General features: G+C 38.5%; 2 protein-coding genes and 1 long non-coding RNA gene across 15 annotated transcripts in view; all 3 read right to left on the reverse strand.

Annotated features, from left to right (window-relative positions):
- LOC139164354 (complement factor H-related protein 2-like) overlaps positions 1–8,165 on the reverse strand; it is a 36,373-nt gene extending 28,208 nt beyond the window's left edge. For 4 of the 8 annotated variants that reach the window (XM_070746376.1, XM_070746375.1, XM_070746373.1 and 1 more), the window contains exon 1: positions 799–939. In XM_070746376.1, the coding sequence (XP_070602477.1) occupies positions 799–862 (64 nt within the window). In that variant the 5' untranslated portion in view covers positions 863–939. Of the gene's footprint in view, positions 1–798; positions 943–7,975 lie in introns of those variants that run through there. The other 4 variants (XR_011558607.1, XR_011558608.1, XM_070746370.1 and 1 more) reach the window with 3 other exon arrangements.
- Positions 1–25,071, reverse strand: part of LOC139164357 (uncharacterized) — a 283,996-nt gene that overhangs the window by 82,084 nt on the left and 176,841 nt on the right. The gene's annotated exons all lie outside the window — the stretch shown is intronic.
- The window catches only part of LOC139164351 (complement factor H-related protein 1-like), a 74,130-nt gene continuing 63,647 nt past the window's right edge, over positions 14,589–25,071 (reverse strand). For 4 of the 6 annotated variants that reach the window (XM_070746360.1, XM_070746358.1, XM_070746357.1 and 1 more), the window contains 4 exons: positions 24,134–24,313; positions 20,429–20,611; positions 19,505–19,701; positions 14,589–15,301 (listed from right to left, as the gene is read on the reverse strand). In XM_070746360.1, the coding sequence (XP_070602461.1) occupies positions 15,296–15,301; positions 19,505–19,701; positions 20,429–20,611; positions 24,134–24,313 (566 nt within the window). In that variant the 3' untranslated portion in view covers positions 14,589–15,295. The remainder of the gene's footprint in view (positions 15,302–19,504; positions 19,702–20,428; positions 20,612–24,133; positions 24,314–25,071) is intronic. The other 2 variants (XM_070746361.1, XM_070746359.1) reach the window with 1 other exon arrangement.

The raw sequence follows: 25,071 nt of genomic DNA on the forward strand, positions 1-25,071 counted from the left end.
TAACCCATCAGCTAGTGAATTCAGCTATTGAATTTGAAAAAGTCTGAAATTGGATAGCCTCTAGGAGGCAGAGAAAACTGTTTTCGCCCTCCCCAGGCATTGAATTATGGGTGTGAACACTCACACATGGGCGATAGCACGTGCCCATGCTCTTTCAGCACCTGAGGAAAAAAAGGTTCCCCATCACTGATTGTTGATTAAGACCAGTTCTATTTCTTTCTTTTCCTTCATGAATGACTTTTGCAACCATCCAAAACAGTGATAAATATATGATTGGCTCAAAATAGGAATATAGTCTTAGAAAATATAGTCTGAACTTCAAAATATTGTGAAGTCAATATTGCCTTCGTTGTCTTCTTGTAAAAGATACAACCATTTTCAATTTAGACATCCGCTAATTTCTTTGTATTTATTCTGATATATACGATACCCAACTAAAATACATCTCTACAACTTCAATCACTCTGACTTATGAAACGTCATCTTAGTCATGGTAATTACTTGGTTATGATCATATCAATTTCTTTATTAACTGAAACAGAGATCCTCCGAATTGTTGTGAATTTATAATACTGATGTGAAGTATTTTGCTATTTACAAATTAACTGCTGAAAAATCTTGTATTTGAAAATGGGATTGGAATTATAAATCCATGATATTTTAAAAGAATCTGGTATTACAAATGTCCAGAAAGCCTCAAGAGAAAAATGAAACTGTTTGTCTTTTCTAAACGTAACTTCCTTTAATGAATGCAATCAGGCACTAGTTCCCCCTTGATTTCTCTTTGTTTTAACTTACCTTTTTGAGAAGAGAAGTCTGGCCAGAGAAGAAAAACAGCAGTCGGGAGCAGCCAGGCCTTCATAGCTCTTTAGGTAATCTCCCAGCTACTAAAATTCAGTTCAGCAGTTTAGCTATTTCAGCTGATTTCTCTGAGCGTTTTGTTACGGAACTTGTGAAAAGGAAGTATTATTGGAATAAAAATATGACCTTGCTAGCTAAATGAGGACTTCAGGAGAACTTTGTGAACTTTGTATTGCAATGAATAACAAACAAATGAAGCAACAGTTCAACTTTTCATGCTGTGCTTCTATCTCTTCAGAAGAGGGAAAAAACCCACTTACATCCCAGCATTGATAAATCTTCCCAGGTTCATACATGAATTTATGAAAACTTCTTGGTAATGGAAAACATTTTCTCATTCTTCCATGTCTTAACATGGTAATTTGTATTGCAAATCACTCAGAGTGACTCAGATGAAAAGGGCAGTGTAGAAATTTGATTATTAAATAATTAAATTACATTTGATATCTGACATATTCCAGCTTAGGCCCAGTGCTTCACAAATGACTTAGATGATGAATAGAAGGGGAACTTATCAAATTTGCAGATAATATTAATGTCAAGAATAGCTAACACCATTGAAGATAGGCACAAGATCCAGATGAATCTTGACAGATTGAACACTGGCTCCCACCTAATGAAATTCAAAGTAGAGGAAAGTAAAGTCTTATAATTAGGCAAGAAAAACCAAATATACACATATAAACTGGGTGAAACTGGCATTAATAGCAGTGACTGTGAGAGGGAACTTGGAGTCTTAGTGGACAGCCAGTTAAATATTAGCTAGCAGTGTGCTGTGGCAGCCAAAAAAGCCAATGCAATCCTGAGTTGCATTAACAGAGGGATATAATCAGTGAAGGGCTACCAAAATTTTTACTAATACATTGTGGGCATGGCTTATGCAGGATGCATTTTCTTTCAATATCTTTCAGTGCAAATTGGGTGCTCTGGGGTGGAGCTCCATTTTCACTACCCCACTGTGCTCCCCCAGCCCCCCGTCCAGACAGTAGCCCACCCTCGGATATAATCAAGATCTAATACCACTCTATAAAGTCTTAGTAAAACTACACCTAGATTACTGCATCCAGTTTTGATCACTACACTATAAATAAGATATTGCAACTCTAGAAAGAGTGCAGTGATGAGCAACCAGGATGATTAGGGGACTGGAGAATAAAACAAATGAAGAACGATTACAGGAACTGGGCATGACTAGTCTAGTGAAAAGAAGGATGAAGTGAGACTTGATAGCAGTGTTCCAATATTTGAGGGGCTGCTACAGAGAGGAAGGAGTCAAGCTATTTTTCAAGGTACCTGAAGGCCAGACAAGGAATAATGGCTGGAAAGTGATCAAGGAGAGATTCAACCTAGAAATAAAGATAAATTTTCTGATAGTGAAAAAAATCAACCAATGGACAATTTGCCTTCCGAGGTTGTGGGTGTTTCATCATTGGAATCTTTCAAGAAGAGATTGAACTACCATTTGTCAGAAATGTTGTAGGGTTTCCTGCTTGGATTGAGGGGTTGGACTACATGACCTACAAGGTCAGTTCTGATAATCAAAGTATCTATTTTGGTGGGATGAAACCTATGAATGGAATATACAACTAGAGAGAGTTAAATTACTTAAAAGAAACAGACCTAATAAACGGAGGTAGACTTCTGCTATATATAAGAAACAACTATAGCTCAACAAAAATACAACAGAATAATGGTTAAAAAATCTTGAATGCATTTTGGTCAATATAAAAGAAAAAAATATTGACATTATCTAATGTATACTACAGTACACCCAACTAACCAAATAGAAGAAATATTTATTTATTATTTATTTATTATTTGGATTTGTATGCCGCCCCTCTCCGAAGACTCGGGGCGGCTCACAACAAGTGTAAAACAAATCATAAATAATTCAATTAATTAAAATATTTAAAGATTTAAAAAAACCCATATACTAACAGACACACACACAAGCATACCATGTATAAATTAAATGTGCCCAGGGGGAGATGTTTAGTTCCCCCATGCCTGACGGCAAAGGTGGGTTTTGAGGAGTTTACGGAAGGCAGGAAGAGTAGGGGCAGTTCTGATCTCCGGGGGGAGTTGGTTCCAGAGAGTCGGTGCCGCCACAGAGAAGGCTCTCCCCCTGGGGCCCGCCAACCGACATTGTTTAGTTGACGGGACCCGGAGGAGGCCCACTCTGTGGGACCTAATCGGTCGCTGGGATTCGTGCGGCAGAAGGCGGTCTTGGAGATATTCTGGTCCGATGCCATGAAGGGCTTTAAAGGTCATAACCAACACTTTGAATTGTGACCGGAAACTGATCGGCAGCCAATGCAGACTGCGGAGTGATGGTGAAACATGGGCATACCTGGGTAAGCCCATGACTGCTCTCGCAGCTGCATTCTGCACGATCTGAAGTTTCCGAACACTTTTCAAAGGTAGCCCCATGTAGAGAGCATTACAGTAGTTGAACCTCGAGGTGATGAGGGCAGATGAGTGTTTGCTAATCAGTTAACTAAGGTATGTAGGAAGCACATCACAATAGGAATGAGAACTTTAACTACTCTGACATCAATGGGAGACCAACCTAGTGGAAGGTCAAACAGATTCCTGACAAATCTAGCTGATCACTTTATGTCCCAAAAGGTAGAGAAGAGAATTAGAGGATCCGCCATACTGGATTTAATTCTCAGTAACAGAAATGAAATATATAAGATGTTGAACTAACAGGAACCTTGTGGGGGAGTGACCATGTATTATTTGAATTCAACATTATGCAAGAGCAAGATCAAAGTCAAACTAAAGTCTTGGACTTCAAGAGAACTGATTTCAATAAACTTAGAGAGAGCTTGGGAAGGATTTCATGGATGAGAATCCTCAGGGGAAAACAGCCCAAGAAGCTTGGGGAACTGTGAAAAGTCAGTGACCCTGAAAGGGTCAGTCTAGCACAATTCCAATGAAGAAGAAAACTAAGAGATCTCAAAAGAAACCAGCATGACTGCACAAAAAGGTCTCTTAGTTTTCTTCTTTTGTCTAAAATAAACCGATACCTGCTATACACTTAATCAACATTACAGATAGTCCTCATTTCAAAGGGGAAACTTACAACTTGAATTTGAAATTCCAACCACTGCTCAGCCAATTGGTGACATGATCACATTTGGGTCACTAGGCAACTCAGCTGCATTTCATGGTCATTTACAATGTCCTGCAGTCACATGACCCTGTGTTATGACAGTTTTGCTAAAAACCAGCAGTTTTTGGCAGGCCACAGTAAATCATTGTTTCTCTTAACAACTATGGATTTATGTAATGACAATAGTAATTTGTTTAATGGCCAGTACATGTTCTGTCTGGGTTCCCCCAGACGTCAACACCAACTAAAAAGAGTATCCAGACACACTGGTAAAAAACAAAGTCATTTAATATCTTTGAAAACAAACACAGATAACAAAAACTGTTCTTACAAACTGGAATGCTATGAAGCTTCACAGAAGAGTCACAACGGCCAGACAATACAACAAGCTTCTTGCTGGCACACACACCACGCCTCCCCCAAGTTTTCAGCCTTCGAGGCCACAAGCCAGAATCAGAAACGCCAAGGAACGAAGCAAGGTCACAGGACTCCCAAAAGATAACTCTCCACAATACAGGAAGGGCGGGCCTGCCTTTTCAACCTTTTTGAGGAGAACCACACCCAAACCCAGCTGTTGCCTATTAGGGATGGAAATACCTGGCTAATTGTCCCCTTCGTTGTGCTGCCCTTCTCTGCCTCATATCTATGATGGCTTGTGCATTCTCATCTAATGACTCCAGGCTGCTTGCTGGGGAGAGCTCCCCCCCAGGGGTCTCAGACTGTTCCCCCTCCTCCTCGTCCTGACATTCCTGTTCCCCATCTGCCTGGTTCTCCTCCTCCTCCTGTTCCTCGTCCTCCCCCTCTGAGCATGGAGCCGGCAGAGTTCCAGCCGTTCCCTGAGGAGCCTCAGACTGAATCACAACAGTACATAAAGATCATAAAATTGTCATATGAGTTGACTCACTTTAAGACCATAACAAGTTATGTTGGGGAGGCTTCAAGTGGTCATTAAAAACTACATATAATATGTTAGCTTTTTTTGCTAATGCAAGATTTAAGCAAATCTTGGTATAGGGAGATAAAGAGAGGCTATGTAAGGCTATGAAAATTTCCCCCCAAAGTAATTTGCCTGTAATTCTGTGGAATTTCATACTTGACAGCACTTTGCTTTATCCTTGTTGGTCCTGGAGAAATCTTTCTGACTGATATATGTATTGGGTTTTCATGATTAAACCTTTCTCGGTTTTAATCACCCTGCCTTCTTTCCATGTATAATTCATCAGCAACATGTAACCAAAATTTTAAATGCTGCCAACAGTTCCTTTCTTAGAAATATTGAACTATTGCTTACTAATATTAACCTTATACTAATTTCTCAATACATATAATAATGATAATGATAATGATAATGAATTTATTGTCATTGTCAATACAATGAATTGTCATTGGCAATGAAAGTCGTGTGACACCCAGAGACCAGTCCCACCATACATAAAATCAGAATAGGTAAATTTAAAATAGAATAAAAAATAAAATAAAAAATAGAATAAAATGTCCCACCCACTACAAATTTCCCACCCTGAACCACTCAACCATCTACATGACAAACTGCGTAATATTGTCCAACAGATCACTGATGGTGACCCTTTAGTTCATTGTTAAATGCGAGTATAGCTCTGGGATAAAAACTATTCAGGAAACGTGTGGTCTGAATTCTAGTTGTTCTATATCTTCTGCCAGAAGGCAACAGTTCAAAAAGATTGTAAGCAGGATGAGAAAAGTCTTTGAGAATGTTATGTACCTTCGTAGAACAGCGAAATGTGAAGATGCCATCCAGGGCGGGTAGCTGGAACCCAATGATGTTCTGGGCAGTTTTAATAATTCTCTGTAGAGCTTTTTTGTTTGCTACAGAGCTGCTCCCATACCAAACTAGAATGCTGTATGTCAAGACACTCTCAATGGTGTTGCGATAGTACGACAACAGTAGATGCTGAGATAAATTTAGTTTGTTTATTTTTATCCGTGCTGCCACATATAATTTATTCTGTAATTTTTTAACACACTCATGTACTTCCCTTGTTCTTCTAACCCTTCATCTATCAAATTTGAAAGTAAAAGCATGATATGGGATAACATTCACTCATTGTATTGATGTGTTTTCAATTATATTTGCAAATATTGAGAAAGGAATGCCTTCTATGTTCTCTGTTGATAGAGGCCAGTTCCAGTTCTCTTCTTTCACTTTTGTAACAAATGATAAATATATGATTGGTTCAAAAGTATGAAGATTACTATGAATATTAAACAAAGTTAGGTTCAGTGTCTACTGAAGTCAATATTATCCTCATCCTCTTGTGAATGATATAATCGCTGTGAATTTAGACTTCCACTGATTTATTTGTATTTATCCTGATATAAACATTCTGATATATGAAGCTCATCTTAGACATGGTAATCTCTTGGTTATTATCATACCAAGTTGCTTATTAACTGAAACAAAGACCCTCTAAATAGGTATAAATTTATAATACTGATACAAAGTACTTTGCTATTTACAAATCAGTTGTTAAAAAACATTATTTGAAAAAAGGATTGGAATTATAAATCTATAATATTATTAAAGAATTTGGCATCACAAATTTCCTGAAAGCCACAAGAGAAAAATGAAACTGTTTGTCTTTTCTAAAAGTAACTTACTTTAATGAATGCAAGCAGACACTGTTTCCCCCTTGATTTATCATTGTCTTAACCCTGATATTCTCCTCACATTTACTATATACTTGTTACCCTCCGGGTCTTTTTAGACCCGGAGTATAAAAAGGTTGGTTCTAGCTACTGGAAGGGTCTTTTTATATACTTTTTTCACTAGTATACTAATTTGAACATTTCTGAACACAATGAAATGAAAATTGAAGTGAAATAAAAAATGCTTATTTGTTTATTTTGCTCATCAAACCCTGCCTCCCCCGTTTTTGTGAAATTTTGTTCATTTTCATCTAGATTAGGCTGCAAAATCTGACTTTTTAAACCAGATTTGGTATTGGGAAACTTATTTGAACATTTCTGAACACAATGGTATGAAAATTGAAACGAAAAAAGTGATGCTTATTTCTTTATTTTGCTCAGAAAAGGGCCTCCCCACCACATCTGTGTGCATATTTTTTAATTTATAGATAGAATAGCCTGCCAAATCAGAATTTTTTTTACCATCTTTGGCTTTGGCATACTAATATGAACATTTCTGAACATAATGAAATGAAAAAAAAATGTTTTGAACACGTGGAGTCCTCCGGCCATATGTGACCAGGAGTAAAAAAGGTTGTTTCTAGCTACTGGAATGTTTTTTTAAAATTCCTTTTTTCACTAGTGTACTAATTCGAACATTTCTGAACACAATGAAATTTCCTTTTTCAAACAGTCCCTATAAAGCTACCCAAAAAATTCTATGACAAACTAAAAAATATAGCACATCAATTTATATGGAGCAAGAAAAAAGAGAGAACTGAATATAAAAATATACAAGATCATAAGACTAGAGGGGGGATGGGAGTCCCAGACTGGAAATTGTACTATATAGCCACCTCAATGTGTTGGATAAAGGATTGGATAACCTTCAGGGGGAAGAGAGCATAAGCAATAGAGGGTTTTAATCTTGAATTCGGATGGCACTCTTTCATATTTGGGAATAAAAATAAATCTTACACTCACTTCAAACAACATCTCATAAGAAAAAGCTTAATAGAATCTTGTCTAACAGTTTGAAAATCCCAGTATTTACAAATCCCAAGATGGATATCACCAAATGAGGCTATTATATACCCCAATATAATGAATTTAAACAAAATAATAACATATGACCAAATTGGTAACATTGGTAACTTTTTTTGCCCAGCAAAAACTATACACCCCCCTCCAAAAAAAACCCATCACCCTTAGAAAGAATGAGAAAAAGTCATGGAATTTCAAGTTTCAGATATGCAGGGAAATTTTTTTACAGGGTCTCAAACTTCATTTTGGGTCCTTTTAGACACGAGGGGGATACCAGGGTTAACTTACCATTTTGAGAAGAGAAGCCTGGCCAGAGAAGAAAAACAGCAACCTGGGACAGCTTCATAGTTCTTCAGGTAATCTCTCAACCACTAAAATTTGTGAACTTTATGTTGCAATGGTAATAGCAAACAAATCAAGCAATAGTTCAACTTTTCAGGCAGTTTTTCCAAATCTTCTTCAGAAGAAAAAACTTCCACTTTCATTCCAGTGTTGAGCAATTCTGAGCTTTTCCAAGGTCTTCAGTAGCAGCAGCTAACAAAAAAATTATTATATATGACTTTTATGAAAATTTCTTGACTACAGAAACCACTTTCTCATTCTTCCATGTCTTAAAACTGTATTTTTATTTTATTATAAATCACCCAGAGTGAATAGACAGTGAAAAGGGTAATGTAGAAATTTGATGATCAATAAAATTTTATATCTGTCATATCTATTTTATATTTATATCCTGTAGATATCCTGTTTTTTTCTTAAATTATTCTGGAGTTTTTCAATCTTTAGCAACATGCAATTAAACATTAGAGAATCATATCAGGGAAACTGTTTCTACAATTTGCTAACCTGTTGTTTTTTCACCAAATACCTCAGATCTAGGATTAGTTTGCACTTCAACAAATATCTAGAAGCTCAAAATACTATCAACTCCCGAGACAAGAAATTACTTACTTATCAGAAGGATACAATATCTATCCTCCTTTTATTAACAACGAAAATTTCATTTTACAAGGAAAACTGTGATTTTACATTTTATTTCATTTTTTCCTGTTTTGTCTTTTAGAGAAAATATGTTGCCAGCATTTTAAATTTTTTCTTAAATTCAAAAGTCTTATTTTTATAGGTGTTTATAAAACTCTTTGCTACAAATTCCATTTAACTATGAAGAAAACAATATGTTATCTTTCTTGAATTGATTCAAAAAGATCCCCTCGTTTTTTCATAAATGTAAACTAGGGGTCCCCAATCCCTAGTCCATGGACTGGCATGGGCCGTGATAGCCAGAGAACAGTATGAAGAATGGGCAGATTTTTCTGAAAGTTGTCAATGGAATTCCTCCTCAGATCCACCCTCTTCTACAAGTGTCTTGGGATATGAAACACATGAAAATATGGTAAGGATTAAGGAGTTCCTGGCAAGAATTTCCATTACACATGAGAACAAAAAAAAAAAAAAATAGAAACTCCAAGATTTTTTAACCCTTTGTCCATAATTACTGCTAGATTCCACAATAATCCACTTTTGATGGCAGTTTTTCTATCTTACACTATAAAGTTAAACTTGTTCTGGTATGTTCCTGAAATTTTAATGTCTTTGTGTTTATCTATGATTATTCTTTTTTTCCCCAGCCATTGAATTGGTCAGTTCCAAATCAGCTATTAGCTCAATTTTTGTTTTGGACTTAATTGCAGCCATTCAGCATTTTATTTAGGGACCTAAAAAAATTAGGAATGAGCAACATTAAGACATAGGGAGATACTTTTTCTATTTGATTCCTTTTCTCATTGAATTTTTTCTTTCTTTTTCTATTCTATTTCTATTCTGGTTTGGACCAGAAGGCTGGCTTGGCTTCTCTAATATTAGGTATATAGAAATAATGTGAGGACTTGAGACATCATGTGTGACATGACATCATCATGCAAATATTTGCAAATTATATATTAATTTCATTTGCACAATACCTTCATAGACTCTGACCAAAGAGCTAATGGCTAGCTAGGACAAAGGGGTGTAAACTAGCTCATACAAAAAGAGATGGGTTAGAGAATCACTGTTTTCACTAAAGAAAAGATGAGATTTTTCTGACTTAGTTCAGAATGTTTGCAATTCCAAATGTGACATGCTTTCTCTAAAAAAAAAATACTTATTGACAATAAAAAATCCTTCTTTAGTAATTGTAATGTTGCTCAGCTACCTAATCAGTGGTGGAGGGGGCGGGGAAGCAGCATTCTGATTGGAGAGCACTAAATACTCCCTTGGTAGAATTTCTAAAAGTAAATAAAATATACAAAGTCTTCTTGTTACGATTGGCTAATGATTCACTACATTTATACAGACTAGAGTTTTGTTTATATAATGAACCCTTCATATATATTGATCTACAGATCACCTCCCTTGAATTGGGTTGTGATGTATTTGTGTCGCAATCAAGCACATTACTCACTGAGCATTTTGTAAATCCTATTAAATAATATGTGGATATTTGTTTCTTTAGATGACTCCCTTTATTAACCTTTGGCTCCATTATCCCCATTTTATAGGGAGGGGAATTCACCATCAGGTGTCAGCCCTGGATGCCATCTTTTTCTTTGTATCTTCAGGGCTGCCAGACTTGGTGGATGGACATGCTGTGGGAAATGGGAAAGGGATTGGATGACGATGGGGCGAGTCATAACAACATTCTTTCCCTGGGAGTCAGGGATGTTCAGTCTACACCTAGAGAGACATGACTGGACAACAACTCCAATTAGGATGGTGACCTGATTGGGCCATGCAATGGACATGTGGGCATAGGGGAAGGGATTAGCTTTCCTTTGGGTGAGGAAAATTTGAGACTTTCAGATCTCAAATGCATCGATAAAATATTTCTAATAAAAAATTAACTTTGAGAAAATGTCTGCCTTGGAGTCTTACTTGGTTGAGGGTGTTACTTGGAACCATGTCATCCAGCTTTTTCCCTCTAATATGATAAGACTTCTTCAGGTGGTATCAGGGGAATAGCCCCTCTTACAACTGTAGCTTTCAGTGTTTTCCTGTCACATTTCTTCTTCTGTGGTTTGTACATCTCTGAATTGGGAATGCAATCTATTTTTTATTTTACCTAGACATTCCTGCATTCAGGAGCTCCAAAAAGCTTTGGTTTTTCTTGATGGTCTTCTTACATGGATCCGTCTGCATGGTGGTGACATTTGCCATCATTATATCTTGATCAGATCCCTCTGCTATAAGAGGTCCTTAGAATGAAGGAGGAACTTTGTTTAACAATCACAGTCCAATGACATCCTGCAGGAGTTCGATATTTGGTCATCAGGTTTATAGGTACATGTATCCCTGTTTGCAGCTTCCTTCATCACCTTCTAATTACAGTGATACCTTGTCTTACAAATGCCTCATCATACAAACTTTTCGAGATACAAACCCGGGGTTTAAGATTTTTTTTGCCTCTTCTTACGAACTATTTTCACTTTACAAACCCACCACCGCTGCTGGGATGCCCCGCTTCTGGACTTCCGTTGCCAGCTCCCCTCCATGGGAAACCCCACCTCCGGACTTCCATGTTTTTGTGATGCTGCAGGGAAATCCCAGCAGGGGAATCCCAGCAGTACAAAAACGGTCACTTCGCTGGCAACAGAAGTCCGGAGGTGGGGTTTCCCAGCAAGGGGAGCTTCAGTGAAATCGCAGCATCGCAAAAACACAGAGGTCCGGAGGTGGGGTTTCAAGAACTTCAGTGTTTTTGCGATGCTGCGATTTCACTGATGCTCCCTTCACTGGGAAACCCCACCTCCGGACTTCCATTGACAGCAAAGCGCTCATTTTTGCAATGCTGGGATTCCCCTACTGGGATTCCCCTGTAGCATCACAAAAGCACAGAAGTCCAGAGGTGGGGTTTCCCATGGAGGGGAGCCTCAGAGAAATCCCAGCAGTGCAAAAACAGGTGCTTCGGCTGGCAGAAGGGGTGAATTTTGGGCTTGCACGCATAAATTGATTTTCCATTGATTCCTAGGGGAAAAATTGTTTTGTCTTACAAACGTTTCACCTTAAGAACCTCATCCTGGAACCAATTAAGTTTGTAAGACAAGGTATCACTGTATTATCTTCTCTGCTAGAAGCCCACCAACTTCTCATCTCTCTTGCAACTTTTGCAGCATCTGTCTGGTCCATTATTTTCTTCTTCACCTCTTGCAGAGCAGTGAGATTAAATAAACAAGTTATTCTTTCTGATCTGCTTTTCTCCCCAGTGTAGCACTTCTCTAAAAAGTGCAAACTGCAAGTTAACTAGTTCAGTTTTGTCATCTTAGTTGATTGGAACCATTTACTGGACACTGCTACTGATCAGCTTTCAGTTAAAGGCTTTTCTTTGCTATGAAATGATTCATGAGTTGCACTAAGTCAGTGATAGCAAACCTTTTATGGTTCGCGCTCCAAAAGGGGTGTGCATGTGTGAGGGGGTGCTAGCATGTGTACAGATGCCCACACCTCTTCCCACCCCACCCCCACATGCACAAATTTCCCCAGCACTGCACACACACACACGAAGGCCTTTCTGAAGCCTGGTAGGTGAAAAAAATTGCCCAATGGACAAACCGGAAGTTCAGAAAAACATACTTCCGTTTTGCTGTTGAGCAGTTTTTTGCACTCCAGAGAGTTCAGGGAAGTTCCTCTGGAGTGGAAAAAGGGCATACATTTGGAGCTTCTTGGGCTGCTAGGCGGTGGGTGTGGCAGGAGCTATCTCAGTTCCCTCGTGCCTCAGCAGCCGAGAAGCCCCCAACATGCAGCAAGGATTCCAGGCATCCTGGCTGGTGAGGAGGTGGAAGCGGCAGTGAGCCAGGTCAAGGTCTCCCTTTGCTCCTCAAGCAGCTCAGAGCCCATTTGTGTTTGGCTCCTGTTCCTCATTTGGTTCCCTGAGAGAGACTGGCTGAGATGACAGAGCCTCCCTGCTCTCCCTTCCCTTCCCCTTTGTGTCAAAGCAGCAAGTATTCCTGGGAGTCAGCAGGCAAACAGGAAGGACAATATTCTTAGCCCGGGCTAAGAAAGAGTTCCCAAGCTCCCCAGAGAAGAAGCTTGAAGTTATGCATTGCTTTTTTTTAAAAGCCCTCCTGTCACACATGTGTGTGTGCAGGCTCCCTCCCTCCCTCCTTTTTCCCTTCTCCCTTTTTTCTTACTGGCTTTGCAAGGATCTTTGTAATCTATGGCTTCAGCCTGATACCCTGGGCTGAAATTGTAAATGCAAGCCACAGCAGTGGGGGGAAAGAAGAGCAGGTAGAAGGGAAACTCTACTCTAGATTAATTATTGAAAATAAAATAAAATAAAGAAAACTGGGAAAACCATTGCACTTTTCCTTCCCCTCTTTCTCCTTTGCTGATGCATTGCCATCATTACAGGGCTGTCATCAGTGACGGGCTACCAAAATTTTTACTACCACACTGTGGCTTATGCAGGACGCCCTACATTTTCTTTCAACATCTTTCAGTGCAAATTGGATGCTCTGGGGTGGAGCTCCATTTCCGCTAACTGTTGTGGTTGGCTCTGTGCCATCTCCTGCTCCAAGGACTGTGCGGGTTGGTGTGGGACAATCCTCACATTATCAGAGGCCAGTTTTACTGCCAACAGCTTCGGAAAGTGATGCTTCTGTGTCAGGGGAGGATTCTGGGAGTGAAGCAGGATCGGATGAGGAGATAATTACAGGCAGCCCATTAGCTAATTGCCCCATTAGTGAATCATCATCATTGTTAGATTCAAAAGAGGAGGTATTCATAGATGCGCGCAGACGCAGGTTTATGACATGGAAGGAACAACTGTGCAAGTATTATAGGAAATAAGGGAGAACACCTGTTGCTGGGGCAATTAGGATAATTGGGCTGCTGATAAATTGCAGTGTTGTTGCCTCTCGGTGTGGGAGTTTATCCATTTTATGAGAGAGAGAGACTTGTGGTTTGCTTTGGGATTGACAAAGACTTTTGTGAACTGCTTCAGGATTTTCAAGGACAATTCATAGTTAAGTAAGCATGAGGACTCTTGAACGGGATGTGTGTGGCCGTGACGTCTTCATAGCTGCTTTTTATCTGTTTTGCTTTTGTTTTGGTTTAACACAACATTCAAAGTGTGCATTTTGTGGGAGAGCACTTGGGCTGATAAAAGTGCGTTTGAACAGTATTTTTTCTTTGTGATAAACTGCCTTTTTTTACTTTACAAGTGAGTGTGTGTTTGAATTTATACTTCAGACTTAATTGGGGCTTGTAACGTGACTCCTGGCATAACACTAACCCACTGCGTTCCACCCTGTCCGGGCAGTAGCCCACCCCTGGCTGCCATGCTCCTGGCCATCCTCCTCCCCCCCATCAGGGCATCTCTTTTTCTCCCCGTTTGCTGATGTGCAGCCTGACTACAATGCGAAAACAGTGGAAAACTCGGCAAAGAGTCGACCGGGATAAAAAAGAGGAGGGAAGAGTTCCCAGCAGCCTGGTACCTCAGGCTGCTCCTGCTGGGACTTCCCTCTCATGGAAAGGAATCAGGAGGCTGCCATGCACATAGGCGTGTGTAGTGAAGGGCTACCAAAATTTTTACTACCACACTGTGGGCGTGGCTTATGTAGGACGCCCTGCATTTTCTTTCAACATCTTTCAGTGCAAATTGGGTGCTCTGGGGTGGAGCTCCATTTTCGCTATCCCACTGTGTTCCCCCATCCTAGCAGCTGCCCACCCCTGGGTGTGTGTGTCTATGTGGAGGCACATGTGGCAAGCAGCAACGGCTGTGGTGGTTAGGCAAAAAAGTTAGTTTTGAATAGGTTCATTTTGTGCAGAACAATGAATCAGACTGAATTGATATCATAAAAAATTCTAGCTCATTTGGCCTTAAATAACAGCTTTTGAAGGAATGTAGTTTGGGAAGTCATGTGCCAAGTTCTAAGGTTTATCTTAAATTTTAATTACTTATAATTATATAATTTCATTCTGCAATAACAAACAATCAAAGCAAAGCAAAGCAAAGCAAAACAAAACAAAAACAACTATAGAAATTCCTCTGGATGAACCTCCATCAGATTCTGATCATCAAAGTACATTTGGCAATTTCCAGAGCAACATAAAGAGCACCAGTTTCTTCCTGGATCTTGGATTAGACTGTAAATTGAATTATTAAATGTTTGGCAGCAAAAATGATTAACAGATTTTTAATAAAAATTTTAAAAGTACTAAACTGGTCTATATGTAAAAAATCAATTTCCATTATCTGTTGTCATAACTTTAAGATGGGCTGCTGATTGATAATTCAGGTTAATCAAACATTTACAATTATATAAATGTATGTATATATATAATCTACATTCCTCACTCAAGATGAATTTTTAATAATATATTTATAAATTTATATTATAATAGTTAATCCTTAAATAGAATATCCTTAAAGATGTTCTGTAAACTTGTTTTTAAATGTTATCAGTAATTTCAGTTGGTAAAATGTCTTTTACAGAATAAGCTTTCATTTTGGATCCACCGCTTATATTTGTATACAATCCAGCTTCATGTGTCATATTAAAGAGAATGATATATTATTTCAGACATTCATCTTCTGGTTTTAAGGGTGCTGTATATGTCCTGTTGTTCATGAACCTAGATCTGTAAAATAAAATGTGAACGTTAAGTAAGAAATAAATTTGCATCTGTACATTTTATGTAATTATTTTTTTAAAACTCCATTCATTTGATCTGTAGCTGAAAGCAGCCTGCAATCATTTTAATATATCAATCTACATGAGCAAGATGATTCTGAAAGTCAGTATCACCCTTTTTAAAACAAATGGTTAGTGGCTCACTGCAACAAATTTAATCAGTGAGCACCGTAAAGATTTCAGTAGAAAGTAAGTAATTCTTAGTTTGCAGGATAACTCTGCATTCCCTCTGCCAGGAGTTTGATACTGACAAGCTCAAAGTTGACCCAGCCCTCCATCTATCCAAGATTGGTAAAATGAAATCCAGGATTGTTGGGGACAATGTGCTGATTGTGTAAACTTTTTAGAGAGAGCTGTAAAACACTACAGAGTGGTCTATAAGTCTAAGTGGTTTTTTGCTGTTGCTAATATCAACAGCTACTAATTTAGTTAATTTAATTTTTTGTTCTGGTCTTGTGACCTCTGTTAGGTATTTATAAATATGCACATAGACATATCTGTAAGGGAATAAATTGCATATTGCATATTGAAACTCAAAGGACAGGGTACTATTTCAATATCAATGTAATGAAATAAATAAGTAAAGTGTATGAGTGTTCATTTGGAACGATTCATTCTGAAGCAACTAAATTTGTTGACTGCGGTAATGAAATGAGTGAAAATTGCCCACTGAGTTTTTACTCATTTTAGCTCCAGCACAGAGAAATATTCTGGTCTTCATCTTGGAATCTGTCAGGATTCATCAAGAGAACAGAAGAGATGAAATGCTGACAGATTTAACATTCTGCCCTTATTCCTCATTATTTTTAAGCATTATCCCCATAGTGCTTTTGTCCCATTGCTCTAAACTAGTGATGCCAATCTTAATTTCATTGAGGGCTGCATCAGGCTTCTATTTGACATTTGACCAGGGTGGGTGTGCCCAGCTCAATGTCAATCATGTCGGGGGTGCCTGTGGGGTAAAGTGACCAGATTTTTACATTGGTAAAGAGGGACACCATTGAAGGGGTGTGTGTGTGGGGGGGGGGGGGGGGTTTCTTGATTAAAAATATGGTCTACAAAAAAAATATCTTTCTTTTTTTTTCTCTCTCTCTTCCTCCCTCCCGCCCTTTCTCTCCCTCTCTCTCTCTTCCTCCCTCCCCTTCTCTCTCTTACTCTCTCACTCCCACACCTTTCTCTCTCTCTTCTTTCCTTCCTCTCTTTCTTTCTCTCTCTCTCCCTCTTTCTTTCTCTTCCTTCCTCTCTCTTTCTCTCTCTTTCTTCCTCCATCTCTTTCTTTCTCTCTCCCTCCTTCCATCCCTCTCTCTTTCTCTCTCTTCCTCTGTCCTGTTTTATTTCTCTATTTCTCTCTCCCCCTCTCTCTTTTTTCTTTCTTTCTCTCTTCCCCCTCTCTTTTTCCTTTCTCTCTTTCTCTCTCTTCCTCCCTCCCTTTCTCTCTCTTTCTCTCTCTTTCTTTCTCTCTCTCCCTCCCTGTTCCTTCTTTCCTTCCTTCTTTTCTTTGTTCCTTTCTTTCTTTCTTTCTTTCTTTCTCTTTCTCTCTCTTTCTTCCTTACTCTCTTTCTCTCTCTTCCTCCCTTCTTTTCTCTCTCTTTCTCCCTCCCCCTTCCTTCCTTCCTTTCTTTCTCTTTCTCCCTCCCCCTTCCTTCCTTCCTTTCTTTCTCTTTCTTCCTTACTCTCTTTTTCTCTCTTTCTCTCTTGCTTCCTCCCTCTCTCTTTCCCTTTCTTTCTCTCTCCCTCCTTCCATCCCTCTCTCTTTCTCTCTCTTCCTCTGTCCTGTTTTATTTCTCTATTTCTCTCTCCCCCTCTCTCTTTTTTTCTTTCTTTCTCTCTTCCCCCTCTCTTTTTCCTTTCTCTCTTTCTCTCTCTTCCTCCCTCCCTTTCTCTCTCTTTCTCTCTCTTTCTTTCTCTCTCTCCCTCCCTGTTCCTTCTTTCCTTCCTTCTTTTCTTTGTTCCTTTCTTTCTTTCTTTCTTTCTTTCTCTTTCTCTCTCTTTCTTCCTTACTCTCTTTCTCTCTCTTCCTCCCTTCTTTTCTCTCTCTTTCTCCCTCCCCCTTCCTTCCTTCCTTTCTCTTTCTCCCTCCCCCTTCCTTCCTTCCTTCCTTTCTTTCTCTTTCTTCCTTACTCTCTTTTTCTCTCTTTCTCTCTTGCTTCCTCCCTCTCTCTTTCCCTTTCTTTTTCTCTCCCTCCTTCCCTCCCTCTCCCTCTTTCTCTCTCTCTTTCTCTTCCTCCCCCATTTTTTCAGCAAGGCAGGGCTCAGCAAAGGGGCTAAATGGAGAGTCCCTTTGAAGATCGTGCCCTGGCTGAGGGGGGGGGGAGAAATAGAGGAGGGGGGAGAAGGGGTTCAGGAGCTGAGGCACCCAGCCTTTCACAAGATTGGGCTTGCCAGAAGGACTCACATGGGAGGCAAAGGAAGAGGAGAACTTCCCGAGCTGCTGAGACTTGTCAAACGCCTGGCTGCTTTGGCTTTCTCCTACCGGCTGCTAGCTCCACCTGCCTCTTCAGGGAGGGGCCTGGCTCATCTGGACTTGGAGGCTCCCACCCGGGTGTTATTCAGGAGGGGATCTAGGCTGGTGGGAGCAACTTGACGGGAGGCTACCCGGCCTGGAGCCACTGATGACTGCAACAGTGACTGTCAAGCCAGCTACCTCTGCCCAGCAGTTGATCTTTTAAAAAAGCATTTTTCAAATGCCCCAGGACATGGGACAAATTATCAAAAAGTGGGACTGTCCCACCAAAAGCGGGACATCTGGTCACCTTTCTGTGCTCTGCTCCCAAACTCTGTTTTTGGCTGCAATGGCCTCCTGCAATTCGCACATGACCCTCCTGAGCTTCATTTCACTGGCAGAGGCAACATGGGTCCTTTGTTCTTTTTTGGGTGACCCCTCAGCCCAGATCTAAGCACTCTGTGGGCTGGATCTGGCCCCTGGGCCTTGAGTTTGACACCCATCTTCTAAATGGAAGAATCTTTTTTATAACCCAGGAATCTTAACAAATATCAGAAGGGATGGAAGGGATCTTGGAGGTCTCCTAATCCAACCCTTTGCTCAGGCAGAAAACCTTATACCATTTCAGAAAAATGGTTGTCCAATCTCTTCTTAAAAACGTCCAGTGTTAAAGCATTCACAACTTCTGGAGGCAAGTTGTTCCACTTATTAATTGTTCTAACTATTAGGAATTTTTTCCTTAGTTCTAAATTGCTTCTCTCCTTGACTACTTTCTACCCATTGCTTCTTGTCCTGCCTTCAGGTGCTTTGGAGAGCAGCTTTACTCCCTCTTCTATGTGGAAACCCGTGAGATATTAGAACACTGCTATCATATCACCACTAGTCCTTCTTTTCAATAAACTAGATATACCAAATTCCAGCATCCTTTCTGTATATGTTTTAGCCTCCAGCACCCAAATTATCTTTATTGATGTTGTCTTCCTAAAGTTTCAACATCTTTTTAAAATTGTGGCAATCAAAACCAGATGCAGTATTCCAAGTGTGGTCTTGCCAAGGCGTTACAAAGTGGCATATAAAATTGGCATGATATTGAATCTATGCCTCTTGTAATGCAGCCTAGAACTGTATTGGCTTTTTTTTAAAGCAGCTGTAGCACACTGCTGGCTCATATTTAAGTAATTGTCCACTAGGACTCCAAGATCCTCTCACGGTTACTACTATTGAGCCAGGCACCACCTACAGTATGTCTGTGCATTGGTTTTTGTTAGATAGTATCCAATGTTCAAGTCTATCTATTAATGTTCAATGTTCAAATCAAGTCTGTTAATATGTGTTCTGATTTAGAAGAAATGCAGAAGTTCAAATTATTTTGGAATCCATTATATCCACAAATTTAGGTGCCAGACCAGCAGTGGGTTGCTCCCAGTTCAGCCTGGTTCTTAGAACCAGTAGCACCAGCGGCAGGAAGTTCTGCCCATCTGCCCAGGATGCTTGTACACATGCACAGAAGTGTTGCGCATGCACATAAACACATGTGAACCAGTAGTAATGGATTTTAGAACTCTCTACTGTGCTAGAGCTAGGTCTGTTAAATATTTCAAGTGATTTTTAATGCATAGATATAGATATATAGGCCGACAGATATAGATAAGGTAACAAAATGTTAATATTGGTGAATTAAAGTATTTTGTTTGAAAATATACATACAGGAGTACAATTCGGATAGTCAAATTTCCCATCCACACAATAAACTGTGAATGCTTTATTTGGATTTGGTTTATAGCCTCTTCTACATATAAATTGCACTCTATCTCCATCCTCGGAATATATTTTTCCTTCTCTTCTATTATACTTCAGCGTTATATTGCGTTCGCTCATATCTCCTTCATCTGTGGTACAAGCGGCTGCAAAAGGGCACAGATCAGATGACATATAGACTTTACACTGAGAATTCGTTTGATAAAGCAATTAAAGTTTAGGTTAGATATTTTATGTTGCAATTGGGTAAAAAAATTAGAGATCTATGTAAATGCATTTTGCCTCCCCCTCCTTTTTGTTTCTCATGAACTAATTATCAGTCTTGAACTAAATCTCTTTTAAACAAGTGAATGTCACATGTTTAAAAGGAAGAAGAAAAACATTTTAGTCCCCTTCTTCCAAATGTCCTCGTACTGAATATCTGAATTAGAAGACCAAGTTCAGGCAACCTCTCTTACAATGTTACCGTATATCTTATTTTCCAACATTGACTAAACAGGGTAAATGTGATTAAATCAACAGCATCTGCCTCCATACGTAGCCTATTTAAAAAAAACAATATTTTTTGTTCCCTAGAGATTCAACTAATACTATTATTCAAAAAGCCCTAGTGGATTGTTGAGAAACATGGCTTTTTTACTTTTTGTTCAAGGATTGATTGATTGATTGACTGATGATGGGTATCTTGGGTGTATAGGCCACAATATAAATTTAATAAATAAATAAATGATGATTGCATGATGATGATGGTGGTGGAAGGGCCCTGTATTCTCATCTGTGAAATACTAAGCAAAAGAAAATCTACATACTACATAGGTACAATATTTCTCTAAAAGGAATAAATCTATAAAGAATTATAGATATTACTTATACCTGTACATGTTGGTGTTTCTGACCAACGACCATTTCGACAAGTCACTCTTCGAGACCCTCGCATTGTATAGAAATTTTGGCACTGATATGTTACAGTTTCAGATTGTAAATAGGTTGCTTTGGGTAATTCCACAATGTCTCCATTCTCCACGGGAAGTGGGCGTCCACATCCCCCCCCAATATCTATAATACATACAGAATCCATTCAGCAATGCTGCTCATGATTACAAATATCCAAAGTGTATTCACACAGAGAGACACATTTTAAGCATATTCATAAGAAACTACTCTGTTTCCCCAAAATAAGACATCCCCTGATAATAAGTACAATCAGGCTTTTGAGTACATGGCAATAAGGCCAAGAGCTTATTTCAGGGTTCAAAAAATATAAGACAGGGTCTTAATTTCGGGAAAACATGGTATATTTCAAAATTAAACTATTTCTTATTTTTAAAAAGCATCAATATCATGCACCTTGAGCAACTTGATCAGCAGAAAATTACTGTTGTCCCTACTGTTGTCCCTAGTATACAAACTACATATATATGTAGTCCCTAGTATACAAACTACATATATACATAATCATAATACAAAAATAATAGAAGGAAAGCCAAATGACAAAAACATAGAGGAAAAAAATAAACAACTCAGAAATTAAAACAAAAACAAAAAAATACCAAAAAAATCATAAGAAAAAAAGGGGGGGGGAAGATTTGGTTAAAAATGAGAGAAATAATCTGTTTATCTCCAAACGTCCAAATCTTCCACATAAATTCTTGATAATCTTATGTAGTTTTAAATATCGTTATTTAATCTATCCTCGTACTATGTCTTATTGCTTTATCTATCCTAAAAATCACCAGTCAGATTTAGCATGTTAATACATGATGTTGATCACATTAATATTTAATTCACACTTATGTCTACTCTGTTGTACAGTTCTAAGAATTCACTTTTCTATCACCTCTATGGTACTAATCTCAATTTGTTTTATTTCTCTTATTCAACCATGCATACCATTTGTCCCAAATTATGTAAAAGTGTTGTCTTATAACCTTAGAAAATATAGTGTCATTACTTTCTTAGTACCAAAAGTCAATCTGTATTTAAATGAATAGCAATTGATTTGGGATAAATGACATCTCCTCACAAGGTGTTCATATTTTTATTACCTATTTTGCATTAATAACTGTTCAAAATCTGCACAAATAAATTATGTAGTTGTATTGAATGTTGAGCCATCCATATCATTATTGAAGTGATGGGAGGCTTGCAACACAATAAAAGCAAGAATAGAAAAAACATTTAAAAATTAATAGAGGTTGACTAAAACTAAGAACCAGTACATAAGCATCACAGTGGTGGAATCTTCTTTCTTAGTCCTTCAAACTTTCCTGTTTAAGTGTTCCATCATGGCCCCAAGTCAATTGGCTTACCCAGGTTTTCAGGCAAATCTAGAAGGCCTAGACAGTGAGGGTGCAGCTTACCTCCAGCAGCAAGATTTTCCAGATTGTGGAGCCATTGCAGAGAAAGAACATTTACTAGATCCTGCTAGCAACATTTCTTGACTGAGGAGGTCTGCGGCATGTTTCTTTTGCCAGAGTGAGTGACAAAGCCATGAAGGGCTTTAAAGATGATAACCAACATGTTCAGTGAAGGGCTGCAAAAAAATTTACTACCACACTGTAGGCATGGCTTATTTTGTGGGTGTGGCTTGTCAGCCATGTTACCAGGTGGGAGTGGCTTGATGATCATATGACCAGGGGTGGCTTAAAGATCATGTGACTGGCTAATCCCATTGAGGTGAAATAGTTCCCTGTGCCATGAAGGGCTTTAAAGATGATAACAAACATGTTGAATTGGACCTGGAAACAAACCAGCAACTAGCGCAACTCATGTAACAGCAATGTTACATGCGCCATTGAGCAGGCATTGTGAGTCTATGAGAACCCACAAGTTGTACACAGGAATGATGAATCCGCATACAGACGGGAGGTTGAATAACTATCCTTGTGGTGTGACCAGAACTGAACACACTCAAAACTGTAGAAATGGTGGTAGACTTTAGGAGAAACCCTTCCACCTCTCACAATACTAGACAACACAGTATTGACAGTAGAGACCTTCAAATTTCTAGGTTCTATCATATCTCAAGACCTAAAATGTTCACCTAACATAAAAAACATCATTAAAAAAGCACAACAAAGAATGTTCTTTCTGCGCCAGCTTAGTAAGCTCAAACTGCCCAAAGAGCTGCTGATACAGTTCTACAGAGGAATCATTGAGTTTGTCATCTGCACCTCTATAACCATCTGGTTTGGTGCTGCAACCCAACAAAACCGACACAGACTCCAGAGGATAATCAGAACTGCAGAAAAAACAATCGCTGCCAACCTGCCTTCCATTGAGGACCTGTGTACTGCACGAGTCAAAAAGAGGGTGGGGAAAATATTTACTGACCCCTCACATCCTGGACACAAATTGTTTCAACTCCTACCCTCAAAACATCGCTACAGAGCACTGCACACCAAGACAACCAGACACAAGAACAGTTTTTTTCCGAACGCCATCACTGTACTAAACAAATAATTCCCTCAACACTGTCAGACTTTCTACTAAATCTGCACTTCTATTCTACTAGTTTTCCTCATCATTCCTATCACCCATTTCCTCCCATGTTGACTGTATAACTGTAACTTGTTGCTTATATCCTAAGTTTTTTATTAATATTGCTTCTTCATTGCTTATTTGACCCCTATGAAAATCATTAAGTGTTGTACCACATGATTCTTGACAAATGTATATTTTATTTTATGTACGCTGAGAGCATATGCACCAAGACAAATTCCTTGTGTGTCCAATCACACGGCCAATAAAAATCTATCTATCTAAGACAATTGAGAATGTCGAGAGATATTTCAAGAGAAGAGTCTTCTGCTCCGTTGTTTGCAACAGAATACCTTATGCCACCATTTGTTTTTAGACAATTTAGAACTACACCAACTTAGGTCTGACTTAAGTTTAGCACATAAAATTAGCTCCTACATTGTCCTACCAATCAGTGACTATTTTAGCTTCAACTGCAACAATACACGAGTCACAATAGATACAATGTAAACTGCTCCAAACTCGATTGCAGACAATAGGACTTCAGCAACAGAGTGATCAATGCATGGAATAAACTGCCTGATTCTCTGCTTTCTTCCCCAAATCCTTACATTCTTAACCTTAGACTATCTACTATTGACTTCACCTCATTCCATATATGCCTAACAAAAATAAATAAATAAAATCTAATTTCACAATTCAACCGGGACATTAAATTTTACAATTATAGCATATTATAGCATATTATTATTATTATTATTATTATTATTATTATTATTATTATTATTATTATTTATTAGATTTGTATGCCGCCCCTCTCCGAAGACTCGGGGCTGCTCACAACAGTAATAAAAACAATATAGTAGTGGAACAAATTTAATATTAAAAACATATAAAACCCTACCGCATACCTGGCGGTATAAGTGAGTCTTGAGTAGTTTACAAAAGACATTATTATACAATATTGGTATATAATATAGTATTGAAAAAGTCTGACAGAACTTTTTTCAAAATAACACGAAAGAGCCAGTGAAATAAAAACAAATTCATTTCCACTTTTTAACTTCAGTTCTACGTAGTGAAGATCTGTACAAATACCTGTACAACGTGGTAGTTGTTGTTCCCAACGTTTCTTCAAACATGTAATGAAAGAAGATCCAAGAAAAGTATAACGTGTGCTGCATTGATAATACACTTTCTCCTGGGGGAAATACTTCTCCTTTATGTCACCAACAATCTGACCATTTTGAATTTCAGGGGGAGAAGAACATCTTACATCTAAAATAGTAACAAAAATGGTTCAGTTAAATGCACTTGGTTTTCCCAAAACAAACTTCTGTAAACATGCTCTCACTTTAACTTTTTAAACCAAAATTGACAGTACATATCATATGGCACAGAAAATACAAGAGTGGCCCTGCAGGGTCTGTTCCCTTTGAGGTGAGCAGAATGTGAGACTACAGAGAGTGGAACGTCCTCTTCCTCCTTGAAGAAATGAAACTGGGTGCCTTCAATCCTTACTATCATGATATCTGATCAGTCTTAGATTAGTGGTAATGAGTTCTTTGTGTAAATAATTTTCTCTCAAACTCCTTTTGTAGGATTATTGTTAACTCAGAGGGTGGGAGAATCTATATACAGTCTGTTTTCTAATTTTGTTTGTAAAAGCTAAATAAGAATACAACATTAATACTTAGATGGTATCTGTGCATTAGAGCAATTCTAAAATATTGTATTGAAAACTGGATTATTTTGCAAGAAATTTAAATCCTTCTATGAACTACATGCAGAAAAGAAGCTATCGAGTGAATGACCTCTGCATGATGAACTATTCTGGCCTTTTCCCTTCTAATCAGTCTGTTACGAAGCCGCAAAGCAACAGATGCAACTGTGATCCTCTACTCTAGGCTTTGAGGGAAATGGTCTCAATATCCTTTGCTGATGTCTGGAAACCATCAGATCTGGATGAGAGAGAACAGATTAATATAAAGACCATGTAGTCTGTTCTGTTGCTTTACTATTTTTACAGTTGATTG

This window comes from Erythrolamprus reginae, chromosome 3 (genome assembly GCF_031021105.1).
Source record: "Erythrolamprus reginae isolate rEryReg1 chromosome 3, rEryReg1.hap1, whole genome shotgun sequence".
Lineage (NCBI taxonomy): Eukaryota > Metazoa > Chordata > Lepidosauria > Squamata > Dipsadidae > Erythrolamprus > Erythrolamprus reginae.